This window comes from Monodelphis domestica, chromosome 4 (assembly GCF_027887165.1).
Source record: "Monodelphis domestica isolate mMonDom1 chromosome 4, mMonDom1.pri, whole genome shotgun sequence".
Classification (NCBI taxonomy): domain Eukaryota; kingdom Metazoa; phylum Chordata; class Mammalia; order Didelphimorphia; family Didelphidae; genus Monodelphis; species Monodelphis domestica.
The window spans coordinates 85,976,306-85,993,381 of record NC_077230.1 but is presented as its reverse complement, the minus strand read 5'-3'; the positions used below and the strand labels follow the sequence as shown (position 1 = coordinate 85,993,381).

Here is a 17,076-nt window from a genome sequence, read left to right as displayed (position 1 = left end):
CTTTTCAGAACAGTAACTACCAAAAAGAACATAATAACGTATATTGTTGGGAAAAGATCCATGAAAGCCTAATCCCAATAAATCAAAAATGATAAGCAAGAGACATTAAGCAGTTAATAATGAACACTTCTCCCATGCATGAAAAAGTCAAAGTCCCTGGAGTCGGATTGAGGCACTGAAGCTCACCAAATAGATCATTTTTGCTGACTATTCCAATAGGTCTGTCATGATGATCAAAGGAAATAATGTGTATAAATGTGACTTGAAAGCAATAAGGTGCTAAAAATTTAAGATGATGTCATTAACATTATTTGACACTTAGAAATAACAAAAAGGCTACTGAAACTAAAAAGAATAAAGACTTAAGAGAATCAATACGCATGAGCATCTCTAAGGCAGAATTGTGGCATGCTTAAGTGAGGGTGTGGAATCTCCCTTCTGGAAGGTATTATTCTAGATAAAGTCTTGGAGACAGGTAAAAGGACTAGATAGGTAATTGATAAATGGCCCTTCTCTATGATTGTTTTACCTGATATAGAATTTGTTGACTACAGAAAGCACATACAGAATTCAGCACTTACTCATCAGCTGCTCAATGTTGGTACTGATCTGAGCTTGTAAAGCTTCCCTTCGCTGTTGCGCTCGCTCTTCTAGAGCCCTCCCTAGGAAGTAGTGCCCCAGCCGCTCTTGAGCCTCGGTGTGGAGTTCCCTGCTGGCCACATGTGACATTTCAGAGGCCTGGAGAAAGATAAGAAATAGTATCATGAGGGCATATGTACTAATTTTTCTCTCATTTAACTATTAAGGACACAGAACATGTTTTCCCCTAATTTCTGCAAATTCAATGTTCTAATTCTATTTCTATCTTGTTTTTCTGTCCAAGAAGCTTATCTATGGTGTCCTAAAGTCTTAATAGGATGAAAATTTAGAATAATGTAAGGGAGCTTAGCTGTACCACAGAAGGAAGGTAAGGAGATAAAGTTGAAGGAGAAGAGCAAAAATCATAAAAGATCTAGATTAAAAACAATAAGGCCAATGCTAATTAACATTAGTAAAATACTGGATAACACAGCTTTTACTATAACATCTTTGTGAACTTGATTTTCAGAAGAGCAGTGTTTTACTTATTTTTCCCATGTAATAATTATGAGCCCATGTTAGGAACTATTTGTAGTGGGGTACAGTAAAACCATGGCTATTGAGAATCCTTGACCACTTGAGTTATTCTGGATAGCATGGTTTTCCAGTTATCTGAGGGCTAATACTTAGAGAGTTAGAACTTTTTTATTTTATCTGGATATTTAAGTAGAAATGTTTCTAAAATATACTATATGCTCAATTGCTTTCTTACAAAGAAGCCACAGTACACCATTTAATTGGAAAAGTAGATGCTGATAAGTACATATCTCTTCAAATGGACATTTCTACATATAGTTCATAACATAAACAATTTTTGTACTGGTTGATTTTCTATATACATCCAACTCACAACTTATCTGTGTTCCTTGATTATCTTTACCTCGATGGAAGGGAGTTCAGACACCCTTACTGGTCAAAATCCTCCAAAGAAGCTGAATTGAGAACAGGACTAGTGACTTCCTGAGAACAGTCACTCCATGAAAGGATCTTTGGTGAGTGAATGAATCAAGAATACTTTTTGCAGTGGAATCTTTTTACGCAGCTGCTAGGCCCTCTAGTTGATTTGAAAGCACAGAATTGCCTGCTTATTTAGCAATTTTTATGTCATGGGGAATGGGAACATGTTGTAATTGGAAGCGCTGAGATGAACCATTAGTCATGGTTTCAAATTATTGGAATTAATGTTTCCTCCCACTGGTACAGAATATTAAGAGGAGGCTAGACAATCACACAGAGGGTAATCACAAAGTCAGAAATTCAATCCATATTTATATGAAACACATAAATATACTTTTAAATTATGTCTTTTATATGCTCTGTTTCTATTCTTTAGTTTTGAAACACGGCATGTGAGATATTTTCACTGTTGTTATTTACAACATAAGGTAGTAACATAAGTAAAACTGATTTCCTGTGATAGGAATCTAACATACAGAGTGCCGTTTGATGTAATTGTCCACATGTTGCTTTAGTTCCATTCTACGTGCATCAGTGAGTCCTGGGAGTCCTTGCCAAGAATTAGACATTTTCTTTCTCTTATGGCATTTTCTTAAGAATGTGAGAGCCTAAAGGTAAACAAAAGGAATGCTTGTAGTTTTCTCCTTTTTTTTGTGCCAGTTATTTGAGACATATAAGGTTGATACAATATCACAATAAGTTATTTTTCTTGATCCACAAAAATTATAGATTTATTTCTTATAGGAGAGACAACAAAGTATAGTAGAAAGAATATTGCAAAAGGAAATTAAAAGTATTGAGCTCTAGTTTTGACTCAATTTAGCCAGGTAATCTTGGAAACCTCCTTTTCATCTGTAATGAAGTAATAATAACTACCCCATCTACTATACAATATTATTGTTAAGAGCAATAATACTAAGTAGCCAACAGGTCAGGAATTTGTAGAGTTTGTATCAGAGGAGGAATATAGATAGTAAAACTATACTAGTGAGGGATCTCAACCTTCCCCTATCAGATCTAGAAAAATCAAACCAAAAAATATATTAAAAAGAAGTAAGGGAAGTGAATGAAATTTTAGAAAAATTAGAATTGATAGATATTTGGAAAAAGTTGAAAAGGGACAAAAAAAAGACACAAATCTAGAAGGTCACAATGACTCCAAAATATTTAAAAGCAAAATCTTAAGGAAAAACACAGATTGGGCACAAATTCAACTAAGATTCCTGGAAAACAGAAGCAAGAACTTTTTTAAAAAAGTTAAATTTTTTTTTTATAAATGAAATGGGAGAGCTGGAAGAAAGAACTGGAAAAGAAACGAGATCTATGGAAGAAAGATTTGGAAAATGAAATAACAGAAGCACAAGAGTTGTATAAAACTTTGCTCAAGCAACAAACTACTTGCAAATTAGAACCCAATAGAAGCCAAGGACTCAATGGGGCAACAAGAAACATTAAAACAAAATCAAAAGATTGAAAATATAGAAGATAATTTAAAGTGTCTCATAATAATATACAACTGACTAAGAAAACAAACCAAAGAGAAAAAATTTAACAATCAACGTACCACCTGAATGCTGTGAATAAAACGATGAGTCTAAGTACCATTTCAAGAAATCTTAAAGGAAAATTGTCCAGATCTCTTTGAAACATAATTCCACTGGAGAAGGAAATGGCAAACCACTCCAATATCTTTGTTAAGAATCCCATAATGGAGCCATGAAGAGTTAGACATGACTAAACATAGAGGGATTAGTCCTACTATATAATATTACAAAAATAGTTATGGCACTTTTTGTGGTGGCAAGAAATAGGAACTGAGAAATGGCTGAATAAATCAAGGCATAAAAATGTGATAAAATATTATTGTACTGTAAGAAATGATGGAGAGGGGGCAGCTGGGTGACTCAGTAGAATGAGGGTCAGGCCTAAAGAGGGGAGGTCCTAGGTTCAAATATAGATTCAGATACTTCCTAACTGTGTGACCCTGGGCAAGTCACCGAACCCCTTTTGCTTAGCCCTTACCATTCTTCTGCCTTTGAATTAATATACAGTATTGATTCTAAGACATAAGGCAAGGGTTTTAAAAAAATAATGGAGAGAACCATCTTCTCAGATAAACCTGACAAGACTTATATGAACTGATGCAGTTTACTTTTTTTTCCTTTAGAATATTTTTCCATGGTTCCATGATTCATGATTCCCCACCCCCCACCCCTGACAAGCAAATCCACTGGGTTATACATGTATCATTGTTCAAAACCTATTTCCATGTTATTCATATTTGCAGTAGAGTTATCTTTAACATCTAAACCCTAATTCTATCCATATTGAACTATGTGATCGATCATATGTTTTCTTCTGCATTTCCATTTCCATAGTTCTTTCTCTGGATGCAGATAGTGTTCTTTCTCATAAGTTTCTCTGGATTTTCCTGGGTAATTGCATTGCTGCTAGTAGAAGAGTCTATTACATTTGATTGTTCCATAATGTTATCAGTCTCTATGTGTAATGTTCTCCTGGCTCTGCTCCTTTCACTCTGCATCAATTCCTGGAGGTCATTCCAGTTCATATGGAAATCCACCAATTCATCATTCCTTTCAGCACAATAGTATTCCATCACCATCAGATACCACAATTTGTTTAGTCATTCCCCAATCGATGGACCCCCCCATTTCCAATTATTTTTGCCACCACGAAGAGCATAGTTTTAAATATTTTTGTACAAGTTTTTTTCCTTATGATCTCTTTGGGGTAGAAACTCAACAGTGGCATGGCTAGGTCAAAGGGCCGGCAGTCTTTTAAAGCCCTTTTAGCATAGTTCCAAATTGCCCTCCAAAATGGTTAGATCAATTCACAACTTCACCAGCAATGTATTAATGTCCCAATTTTGCCACATCCCCTCTAACATTTACTACTTTCCTTTGCTGACATATTAGCCAGTCCGATAGGTGTAAGGTGGTACCTCAGAGTTGTTTTAATTTGAATTTCTCTAATCAGGAGGGATTTAGAATACTTTTTCATGTGCTTATTGATAGTTTTGATTTCTTCATGTGAAAACTGCTTATTCATATCCCTTGACCATTTGTTGATTGGGAAATGGCTTGATTTTTTGCAATGTAGTTTACTTCTGATGTGAACAGAAGCAGAACAATTTTGAATATGACAAAAATAAGGTAAAGACAAACAACTCTGAAAGAATTAGGGGCTCTGATTATTGGAATGACACATCAAGATTCCAGAAGACAAATAATGACATATGCTACCAATTTCATAATAGAGAGGTAAAGGACTCAGAGTGCAGAATTAGATATCTATTATTTTTGGAAATGGACAATGCAGAAATTTTATTTTGCTTGACCATATAGGTTTGTAACAGGATTTTGTTTTCCTTTTGTCCTCAACATGGGGGGAAGTGGGAAGAAGAGTGAGGTAAAAGATAGAGAAGGTAGAATTTTGTTGATTGAAAAAAATAAAACATTTTAAAAAGAAAGCAATTTAGAACTAAGCACAAAAAAGCATTGAAATATTTCTACCCTTTGATCCAGCAATAGTATTACTAGCTTTATACTCCAAAGAAATCAAAGACAAAGTAAAAGAACTCATATTGTAAATTTTAGATTTACTCCACCCTGCTTAGTCTAGCAATCAGGAATGTATACACCTATACTTAAGGATTAAGTGTTGAGGATGGCCTATGACAGACGTGCTAGCAAATGACAAATAAGAAATGACTAAAAGACCCCCTGGGCTGTCCTAAGTCAAGCTTAAGCTATCATTGGTACATGTGATATGCAGGAAGTTATGTAAAAAAAAGTCTATATATTTGCGTCACTTCCTCTTGCTGCTCTTTTTGGCAGTGGAGGAGTTAAGCTCCAGGTCTCTCTCTCAGAGACGTTGGGTTCGACTAGCGGTTTGGCTCATGGCAGCATTTTGGCATCTTGGCATCTTGGCATGGGTCAGGTGAGGCGTCTTCCCTGAGCTCTCTCAGAGTTTAGGCTGATTTCTTTTTTTCCTTCCTTTACCTTCCAAAAACACTATCCTCTTAGGAAGTTGAGCTAGTTTTTAATCTTGGAGGAGGTCTCATGGCTGAGGTCTCTGAACCTCTGGCTAGGCCAGAGAAATCTTATACCCCTTTCTCTCTCTCTCTTCTTCTTAATTCCTTCACTCTATATTAATTAAACCACCATAAAATTCCCAAACTGACTTGAGTATTTTTATTGGGATTTGAATTAATCCCTGGTGACCATAAGCATAATAAAATAGTAAAAAACCCCTAAATTTACCCCTTACAATATATAGAAAAATATTTGAAGTAGTACTTTTTATTTTCTTAAGAACTAGAAAATAAGGAAGAAATGTTCCCATCAATTGGATAATAGCTAAACAAATGTTGTGATATGAATATAATGAAAATTATTGTGCTATAAGAAGTGCTGAAAGAGATGAATTCAGAGACATCTAAGAAGGCTTGTACAAGCTGATATAGAGTGAATTGAGTTGGACCAGGAGAACAATTCATACAAAGACTATAATAATGTAAAAGAAAATAACTTTAAATAACTTAAGAATTCTAATAATAATGTGGTGACCTACCAAGACTTCATAAAAAACTGATAATAAAACATGCTTAGTATCTCTTGGCAGAGAGGTGGTGTACTTTGGGTAAAGAATGAGTGTATTTCTTCTGCTTGACTATATTTATTTGTTCTAAGAGAAAGTTTTAGTTACGGGGAGTTGTATATGAGGTAGTTTGTAGAGAGTGATAGTGATCTCCCAAAGAGTAATTTTTAACAGGAGAGAAGAGAGAAGTTTGGAAAGAGAAAGACAAGTAGGGAAGTTTTGCCACTTTTGCATTAACTTTATTACATTTTATAAAAGCTTACAGTTTCATATTATAATCCTCCTTTTCTGTCCTTTGTATGTTGAAATGTTCATGTTTATTAAAACTCACGATAAAAATTAAAATTCAATTTAATAAGTACACAAACACTGGAGTGTGGAAATTATTACTCTAGTATCACTTCTGGATAAAATGAAAATTGTTTAAACAGAAGAGGGTCAAATTTAATAACTCACCGCTCTCTGAAGGATGACAGCTGCTTTATACTCTTGTAGAGACTGCTTTTGTTGACAAAAGTTTTTCCTCTCTCTGTATCCCCGCCAGTATTTTTGGATAACTAGTGCAGATTTTTCCTCCATTTCTTGGATGTATTTTCCCATCTGACCTATAAAAAAAGTAACATTAAAGCACACTCAATCCTATTGCTCCCAAATTTTTATATCAAAGATGTGGTAAATAATTTCTTTAGCTCTTTCTTTCCTTCTTTACATTTCTTTTATTTTTAAAAAGTATTATTAAGTAGCATCATGGCATAATGGAGAAAAAGTCAGCCTCAGAGGCAGGAAGATTTGAGTTCAAGTTCTGCCTCTGATATATACTGGCTATATAATGCTGGGCAAGTCAACTTAACCGGTAAGTGACCCAAGTGAGCCTGTTACAGCCATAAAGCTGAAGATTTGAATTGGTAAAGGAAGTTTCCTCACTGAGAACATCCCTATACTTGTGAAATCATGAGTTCTGATCTACTCCCTTAACCCCTCTTGCCACTGAGATAAAACCAGGACCTTCAATTTGAGATGTCTAAAAGGTAATGCAGAACTAGAACTTTGGCAATTCCATGGTAATCTCTTACTCTTACAAAATTGACATTACCACCCTTACCTGGATGGACTATTTCTAGCAAATTTAGCCGACATTCCCGGGATATTCTCATGGCTCTTTGTCTTTGAAGTTGCAATTGTAACTTGAGATCCTTTTCTTCTTTCTGCTTCTTTAGTTTCAGTAGCTGTTTTTCTCGTTTATTTCTTTGTATTAACAGATAGATGGATATATTAATGTATTAATAGAGATTAACAAATAAAATTCAAAGATCATAAAGTCATAAAAATGTTTTTCAGTAACCAAATTTGCATTGTCTTGGCCAACATTTATTAAAATATCTACCCCCCTTTAATCATTCCTACTCGTTTCTAGCACCTCTGACATTACCAGCAAAGAGAATGAGGAAATGTAATGTCTTTAACTTTATAGAATTACATTTCTTTGGCACTCAAAAAAATTGTTTATTTTCTCTTTGCACACTGCTTGAAATTAGGACACACCCCCGCCAAATGAATAGTGATGCTCTGGCTAAAATTCCCCATGGAGTGTTTTCAATGTTCAAAGCCCCTCACTGCAGAGTTCCACAGCGGCTTGCCCCATGATCTTGTGTTTTTCAAATTTTTTCTCAGTTATAATTACCTCTCTTTTTTTCTCATTTCCTCAGGGACAGTCTTGTTAGATGAATAATGAATTAATTTGATAAATTAATTTGTACTAAAATGCTAATAGTTTGATGTATCACTTATTCAGTCTCATTTGAACAAAGACTTAAAAATACTTTAACAAAAAGGAAGGATTAAGGTACAAATTCCTGCTAATAATGTATATGTAGTTAAGTGAGGAGTTTTGGGCTAAGCAAACTACTAGGAACCTCTCAAATTACATCAAGTAGAAAGAGCTGAAATTTTATTAACTGCTATATTCCTTGTACATGATTAATTAATTAATTAATAACCCTAATTAATTCCTTAACAATTGGGCTGGGATAGTAAAAAAGGAAAGATGCAGGCGCCTAAAAAAAAAATACCAACATAGACAATTATTTGTACAGTCTCCAAGGGGAGAAAGAAAATACTAGTACCATATCTAAAACCCACAAAATGTGTAAACTGAAGGAACTACTGTTAATACCAATATTTTTTTACCTAAGGTGATTACTAATTATATATGCATCAAGGGCAAGGTATTCTTTTAAAAGAGGCTACAAAAGGGAAAAAAACCCTCTAGTTCATAGCTTGTTAAAGAAGAAGACATTCCAACACAGAGTGGATGAAATAATTTAAAGAAGATGCAGGAAAGGAAAAGATTTTGAATAGCTATTAGAAAATTGAGGTCAGGAGTCAATTAAGTGGTGGAAGTCAAGATAGCAGAGTGAGAGGGAACATTTTTGCCTTAGCACCTGGTCCTCAACAACAACCTAGAAAATGCACCAGACCAAATTCCAATCAGGAAAACCAATGAAATGTCAGAGAGAATAATTTTTCCAGCCTCCAGGAGCTAAAAAAGACAAAAATATCTGTGAACACTGGGCTAAGAGCTGGCCAGGAGGACAACTCAGAAGTAGCAGCAGGAGCAGAGAACATTCCACTGCCCAGGGACAGGAAGAGAGCTGGCACAGCTCACCAGGGCAGGAATCATAAGGGCAGAAAGAGAACCCAGAGGACCTCTGATCTAGCACTAGGACCAGGAATGGATGCAAACTGGCAAATCTGTCATTTATTGCCCAGTTCTGGGCCACAGTTTCAAGACAGAGAGGAGAAGTAATGAGCAAATGGAGCCCTAGCTTGTACTGAGCAAGAAGAAAGTTCCAAAAATTTACCTGTGTGGCTTTGAACCTATTAAGGGCAGTGATTCATTTTCAAGGTTTTGTCCAGCCATGAGCTTGCAGTGGAATAATAGGGGCAGGAGGCTAGGACCAAAGGGGAGTCAATAGTTCAGTTACATGTTCCTATAGAACTTCCTAGCAGGCCAACAGTGATTAAGTTCAATAGCAGTCTTCTGCTCAGATAAAGAACAGACCTCTCCTTGGATCATACCACTTTAGAAGCACTGAAAATGTACAGGCTCCAAGACTGAGTAATATAGAAAGACATAAAAGAACAGAAGCTCAGGTCATGACAGACATCCCTTCAAAAGTGAACAGAACTTAACACTAATATAAAGTCCAAAATCAGGAAGTAGCCTGGAACAATGAATAAATAAAAACAACCTGACCCAAAAAAACTGTTACTATGACAGGGAAATTCAAGACTGAAACACAGAGGAAGACAATGGCTTGAAAACATATACAAGCAAAGCATCAGAGAAACATACAGGCTGGACACAAGCCCAACAATAATTCTTTGCAGTTATGTAGCTCTTTTGAAAACTGGAATTGGTCAAAGAAATAACTGAAGTCAAAAGTCTGGAAAAGTAGAAGAAATTATGAAATATCTCAAGGAAAAACAAATGACTTGAAAATAGTTTGAGGAATGAGAATTTAAGAATCAGTGGATTACTTGAAACTCACAAACAAAAGAAGAGCCTAGACATGTTATTTCAAGAAATAAAGGAAAACTGCTGAAATATCTCTTAGACCAATTTCCCCAATTAATATTAATGCAAAAATTTTAAATAAATTGTCAGCAAGGATACTATAGCAATAATTTACACAAAGATCATACATTATGACCAGGCTGGATATATACCAGGAAGGCTGGTTATTAGGACAATCAAAAGTATAATTGATCATATTAACAAAAACAACAACTAAATAATATAATTATTTCAATTGAAGCAGAAAAAGCTTTTGGCAAAATAGAACACTCATTCCTATGAAAAATACTACCAAGAAAGAAATAAGAGGGATCTTTCCTTAACATAAGTAGTTATCTATTTAAAACCAAGAGTAGGAATTATGTGTAAGAGGATAAACCAGAAGCCTTTCCATTAAACTGGGATGAAGCAAGGACCATTATTACCATTATCATTCAGTATTTTATATGAAATGCTAGCTATGACAATAAGACAAGTAAAAGCAATTGAAGGAATAAGCATAAGCAATAAGGAAAGAAAACGAATACCTTTTGCAGGTGATATGATGGTATACTCAGAAACTCCAGAATAAAATTAAAAAACAAACTAATTGAGACATTAAATGACTTTAGCAAAGTTGAAGGATATAAAATAAGCCCACATTAATCAATAGCATTTCTATATATTATGAGAAAAATACAACCAGAAGACATGGAAAGATAAATTCCATTTAAAATAATAGACAGTATAAAACACAAACATCTAACTGTCAAGATACACACAAGAATTATGTGAACACAATTACAAAACACTCTTCAAATAGAAACAAATCTAAATAAGTGAAGAAATACTCATTACTCAGAAAGAGGTCAAGTCATCATAATAAAAATGACCATATAACCTAAATTAATTTACTTATTCAATGCCATAGTAACTAAACTACCAATAAATAACTTTGAATTACAGTGAGAAAAAATAAAAACATAATCTGGCAGAATAAAGGTCAGAAAAATCAAGGGAGACAATTTTTTTAAAAAGGGAAAGGAGGCAAGGGTTAAATGTAACAGATCTTAAACTGCTACAAACCTGTAATCATCAAAACAATTCAATACTGAGCAAACAAAGGGGTTGCTCATTAAAACAGATTAAGGTCACAATAAAAAAAAAAATTAGTACAGAATCCTACTGTTTGATGGACCTAAGATCCTAGCTTTTAGGGCAGAAATTCATTATCCAACAAAAACTGGAAAAGTAATCTTGTAGAAACTAGGTAGAAAAACTAACATTTCATACAATATACCAAGATAATTTAAAATGTACAAATATAAGAACCATTTCCCAATTGATAAATGGTCAAAGGATATGAACAAGGAATTTTTGAAGAGATAAAAGCTATCAATAGTCATGTGAAAAATACTTTAAATCATTAGATAAATGCAAATTAAAACTTTGAGGTGCTACCTCATGCCTATAAGACTGATTACTATAAACCTGATTTTGATTCTTGGCTAAATTCTAAAATATACTAGCAAAAGAATGGTGAGTGAATATTTGTAAAAAAAATGGTGATAGCAAAGAACAAGAAACAAAGTGGGTGTCCATCAACTTGGGAATGATTGAACCAACTTTGATAAGTGAATGTAATGGAATATTGCTGTGTACTAATAATTAAAATGAATCATTTCAATAAACAAGGAAAGATTTACATTAACTGATATAGAGTGAAATAAAAAGAACAATATATTCAATAGCTGCAATAATGGAAAAAGTACTAAAAGGAAAAGAAATTCAAAGTTACTCTAATAATTCTTAGTTTTAGAAAACAACTAATACATTCTTTTTTCTTGGCATAGGCAAGGGAATCAGGACATAATGTTAAAAACATTGGCAGATAAAGTCACTTTATCAATTGTTCTTACATATCAATTTTCTGTGTTATAAGAGGTAGTTTAATTTTGGGGATAGGAATTATAGCCAAAAATGATTATGATGAAAAAGGTAGTTAACACAATTTACTGAAACAGAAAAGAAAGCACTTGCCTTTAAGATCTAGCATATTTCCATCAAAATAGTTATGCCAAACTCACTTCATTTCCTTTTTCTGATAGTTATTAAACTAATAATAATAGATCAGAAGAATCTGATGGCTTTAGTATATTTGGATTTGAGAAAAGCACTTAATGAAATCTCTCATGTTAACTTTATGGATGAGACAGAAAGATGTGGTCTAAGTTAGGTCAATTTAGAGCCAGTTGAATAACTAAGGGATAGCCACTAATAGATTAATTTTGACTTTGAAAGACCTTATTGAAATGGCCTGTAAGCTATTTAACATTTCTATCAAGAGGGGCATTTACAGGTGGCTCAGTGGATAGTCAGGCCTGGAGATGAGAGAAGGTCAAACTAAATCTAATGAGGAAAAATTTCATAGGGATAAATATAAGGTTCAACAATCACCTTTACAAAAACAGGATGGGGGAAATTGTTAGATGACTGTTTTTGTGAAGGAATATGTGTTTCTTTTTACTAGCCTGCAAACTCATTATGAGTCAGTGATGTGAGATGGCAGCCAAAAAAGCTTGTGTTTTAGAGGACATTTCAGAAAGAGACAGTATCCAAGTGGTAGTTCCCATTGTCCTCTTCCCTGGTCATACAACATCTAGAGTTTTGTGTTATTTCTGGCACACTGTAGGAAGAACATTGTAAGCTAAAGAGCATACAAAGTGGTATAATGAGAATGATGAGGGACACTATAAATCATGCTACATATAATTCAACAAGCATTTATTAAATACCTACTATGTAAGAGTTATTTCATATACCATGAAATATGAAATTCTATGAAAAATGAAATAGCCTCTTCCCAGAGAGAAAAAACCAATGACACATGTATATAGAAAAATAAATACATATAAGGAAAAAGACTTGACCTATTATTTGAATTTGAAATTAAAATCCGAGATTGGGAAACTCCCTCTACCAATGCAGAAATGTAACATCAAATGTAACATCAGAAATTCCTAGAGGGGGCAGCTGGGTAGCTCAGTAGATTGAGAGCCAGGCCTAGAGACAGGAGGTCCTGGGTTCAAATGTGGCTTCAGACACTTCCCAGCTGTGTGATCCTGGGCAAGTCACTTGACCCCCATTGCCTAGCCCTTACCACTCTTCTGCCTTGGAACCCATACACAGTATTGATTTCAAGATGGAAGGTGAGGGTTTAAAAAAAGAAAAGAAATTCCTAGAGCACTAAGAGGTCAAATGACTTGCCTAGGGTCACAAGGATAGTATGTATTGAAAGTGGGACTTAAACACAGGTCCTCTTGGTTCCCAGTTGACCTTTCTATCCCCAGAATACATACACACACATGTGCATGTACACATTAACAAGGGAAGACTAAAAACTAGGGGAATGAGGAAAGGACTTCTGAAGGAGGTGGTATTTAAGTTGAGCCTTGAGGAGGAGAGATAGTAATTCCAAGGAGCAGAGGGGGCAAGAGGAAAAGGCTTGGGGAAGACAAAGGGGAGGCAAGGGAGAAAATATGTGGGGAAATTCTACGAGAGTCATGGAAATGGAAGATGAAATGTTATAAAGAAGGAACAGCAATTGAGTCAGTTTAGCCAGAATGTAGAAAGTGTAATCAGCTTGGAAAGAAAAATTGGAACCAGACCGTGAAGGTCTTTAAATGCCAAATAGAGGTACTTTGATCTTAGAGGTAACAAAGTGTATATAAAGCCAAGAAAGCTTCTTGAAAAGAGGACTAACATGGTCCAGAACCAAGCTTTAAGAATATTAATCCAACAGCTGTCTGAAGAATGGATTGGATAGAAGTTAGAAGCAGAGACAAATTAAGGCTACTATATTAGTTCAAGTAAGAGGTAATAAAGACCTGAATTATGGTAGAATTATGGTAGGCTTCTGGAATAGAAAGAAACATGATAAGGCATCAAAGAACTTTGTGGAGGATACATATAAAAATGGATCTCCTAAAATGCATCTACCGTTTCTAAGTCACCTTCTATCAGAAGCTGGAAATGAATCTAACTGTCTTGACAACATTTGTCTTTCTACTCTCCACAAATTTGTTAAGGCCTGCATCAGTGATACTCTAAACTCTGCTGCTGGAAGCTGTGTAAGAAAGACTATTTTATTTGGGAAATTGTGAAGCATTATCAATGACCCCAAGTTTCTCTCTGAAACAAAGCCCCACATTTTTGAGCATCAATATTTTGCTGGTGATTGTTATAATTCATGGAATATTATAGTCTTCAAGGATTCAAAATTGTGGGTCACCCACAGAACAACAGAGAAGTACATGTTAAATATACATGGATTGTGGCCTATCACAAATACTAAAATGTATATACCCTGTGTAAAAGACATTATCAGAAGGATATATAAAAAAAAGAAATTAGTTGTATGGTAAAAATAATGCATAAGAGAGAAAAATAAGGAATGAAAATAGAGCACAATAAATTAAATATCTTCTAAGAGATAAATTCCAATTTTTTACGATAAATTTTAATACTTCTCATTTCCTTTGTTTTTTTGCCACATTTTTCTTTAATAATTCTTTTTCTTCCAAGTATTTGAGAATTGAGGAAAACGATTTCATGTTCTTAAGCTTGCCTTAAGATTTTGTATCATTTGATGATTTGATACAGAAGGGTGATTTTTGCTTAATATTTCACCCTTTGCTTTAAATATGACAAAACTTGAAGATTAACTCCAGGGAACATTATTGTTTTAATTTTATCATAACTGAGAAATGCAGCTGGTGGATTTGAGTTACTGAAAGTAGAATAGTTTCAGATGCATAATTTGTTGATTGCTCCTGATGAGGAAGTTTCACCTATAAGTTTCTGTGCCAAATAAAGTTAAGGTCTGAATACTACTACAGAAGTATCTTTCACTTATTTTTTCAGAACTGTTCTAAAAGTCTATTTTTAAATGATTCTTTCTGATGCTTCAAAAATGTGTATATTTGTATTCATGTAAGGATGCTAGAAGGGTCAAAGAAGATAATAAAACCAGAAATTTGTCCAAGTTTTAAAAAGTCTTGCTCTTCTTCTTACTATAATTAACTAGAAAATAGAAGTAATTATAGGTATTAGGCACTAAACCAGCCAGAGAATTATTCACTCTCTAGCTCCATGTGCAAATATAGGCCTGACCCATTAGAGTCTCATACATGGAAATACATCATGTCCCTGCCTTCTTATGTCTCAATCTGAAAATCTGCCTGAGTTCAAGAGGTTACCTCAAAATTAGTGGGAGAAGATGATGATGAATAAAACTATATGATATTTGTCCTAAATGTCATACATAGAGTGAGGGAAACACTAAATGAATCACCTTTATTGATATGGTGTCTATAAAATTTGTAGCATTTAATTTCAAAACTTGAACGTGGGTGCTCTGGATATTTTGCTTGGTTTATGTAATAATGGATATAGGTGTAGGAGCACATTGAAACTGTATCAAATTGCACATAATTCCAAACATTTTAAAAATGAAAAGCAAATTTAGTATTTTCCTCTCTCTGTGCTTTTTGCTGTAACAAAGCATTTTTTTTTAACTTACAGGTTTTTGTGTGTGCTAATTATGTATTGGTTGGAAACCCCAAGTTGTAAACTTACACTCTATATCTGGAGGGGAGCAGAGCATGTACATATATATACCCATATAAATATACCATTGTGTAAGTATACACATACAGACAGGTATATGGGGGATTGTTGTATTTTTATGTACTTAACAAATTCTCATAAATATCTGTAATTATGACATCTTAAGTAAAACTAATTTTGATCTTTCATAAGCTGCCATGACCCAAAGTTTTCACTGTTAGAGTAGCTCTAAACAATGATTGTCCATCTAGCTTGAAGTTGTTATTCTGTATATAGTGAAATAGCAATCTGCTGCCATTCTTAGGTGCAGCAAGGGAGTAGGGTTTTAGCTGGCACAAAAAATGGTTTTTTGGTTGTGATTGTAGAAAAATGCAAAAAACTGAAGGGACAGTACAGTAATGGAAATTAAGACACATTCTGTACCTAATACTTGGAACATTTTATTGATATTTTTGGTATGTTTAGAATGATAAAATGTTTTCCAAACTTAAATAAACAGTATTAACATTTTTACAAGATTGAGAATCAATGGTAATTTTTTAAGCAGACAACAAAATTAAACTTAGAATTAAAAATTAAAATTAAAAAATTTCCAAACATTGCCACTTATGGCAATGTATTACTTAATGCCAAACCATAAACACTAAGTACTCATTTCTAATGTAGTTTGATATGTGATTTTGTTTTCTTACACTAATGTGAAAATTAAAATTTATTACTTTAAGTAAAAATCAAAATACATTGAAAAGAAATGGATAAATTTAAAACTGACCTCTTAAAGAAATTTTTGTGATATGGATAAATTAAGGCTTTTCTAAGTATAACTGATAGTCTTGATCTGTTTCTATACCTTTTTTTTAGTAGTCAAATTATTTTAGACAATTTCATTTTTAAATCTTTTCTACTGCAAAGGTTTTTTTTTTTAAGAGAAGATAAACATTAAACTTATTTAATTATAGTAATGTCAAATCAGTAATTTCTCTGATAAAACCAATAAGTTATAGGAAACTAAATATTTGGTATATTTCTAAATATTAAAAATCTGAACTAAAGTTTTAAAGTTGAATTAAAGTTTAAACTACTTCAAACCTAAAAGGTTATTTCAAATTAAGCATTTAATCAGGTAACATGAGTCAGTTCAAGGTAGGAATTAAAATTTTAGTGTGTCATGTAGATTTGGCATTATTACATATAATAAAATTTTCACACCATAAGTTTATTTATTAAGTTGAGACAACAATTCACTCAACATAGCTATCTTAGCTCATAGCAAGCACCTAGTGCTTTTTCATTCCTTACAAAAAACCGAACTTGGGGGCAGCTGGGTAGCTCAGTGGATTGAGAGCCAGGCCTAGAGATGGGAGGTCCTGGGTTCAAATTTGGCCTCAGACACTTCCCAGCTTTGTGACCATGGGCAAGTCACTTGACCCCCATTGCGTAGCCCTTACCACTCTTCTGCCTTAGAACCAGTCCACAGTAAGGTAAGGGGTTAAAAAAAACCAAAAAAACCCCGAACTTTTAGAAATTTTAAAGTCCTCAAATCAAGGATCAGAATTCCAGAAATAATGCATTAAGCTCAATGAATAGCTGGGTCTATTAAAGTACTAAATAGTTATATCATGTTAGGTAAGCATGTAAGATAGCATTTTTTTTATATCACCTGCTTGTATCACAGG

General features: G+C 33.9%; 1 protein-coding gene across 3 annotated transcripts in view; it reads right to left on the bottom strand.

Annotated features, from left to right (window-relative positions):
• IQCB1 (IQ motif containing B1) overlaps nt 1–17,076 on the bottom strand; it is a 44,359-nt gene that overhangs the window by 3,451 nt on the left and 23,832 nt on the right. For all 3 annotated transcript variants that reach the window (XM_056793520.1, XM_007493761.3, XM_016433494.2), the window contains 4 exons: nt 7,319–7,461; nt 6,673–6,821; nt 2,073–2,204; nt 582–738 (listed from right to left, as the gene is read on the bottom strand). In XM_056793520.1, coding sequence (XP_056649498.1) covers nt 582–738; nt 2,073–2,204; nt 6,673–6,821; nt 7,319–7,461 — 581 coding nt within the window. The remainder of the gene's footprint in view (nt 1–581; nt 739–2,072; nt 2,205–6,672; nt 6,822–7,318; nt 7,462–17,076) is intronic.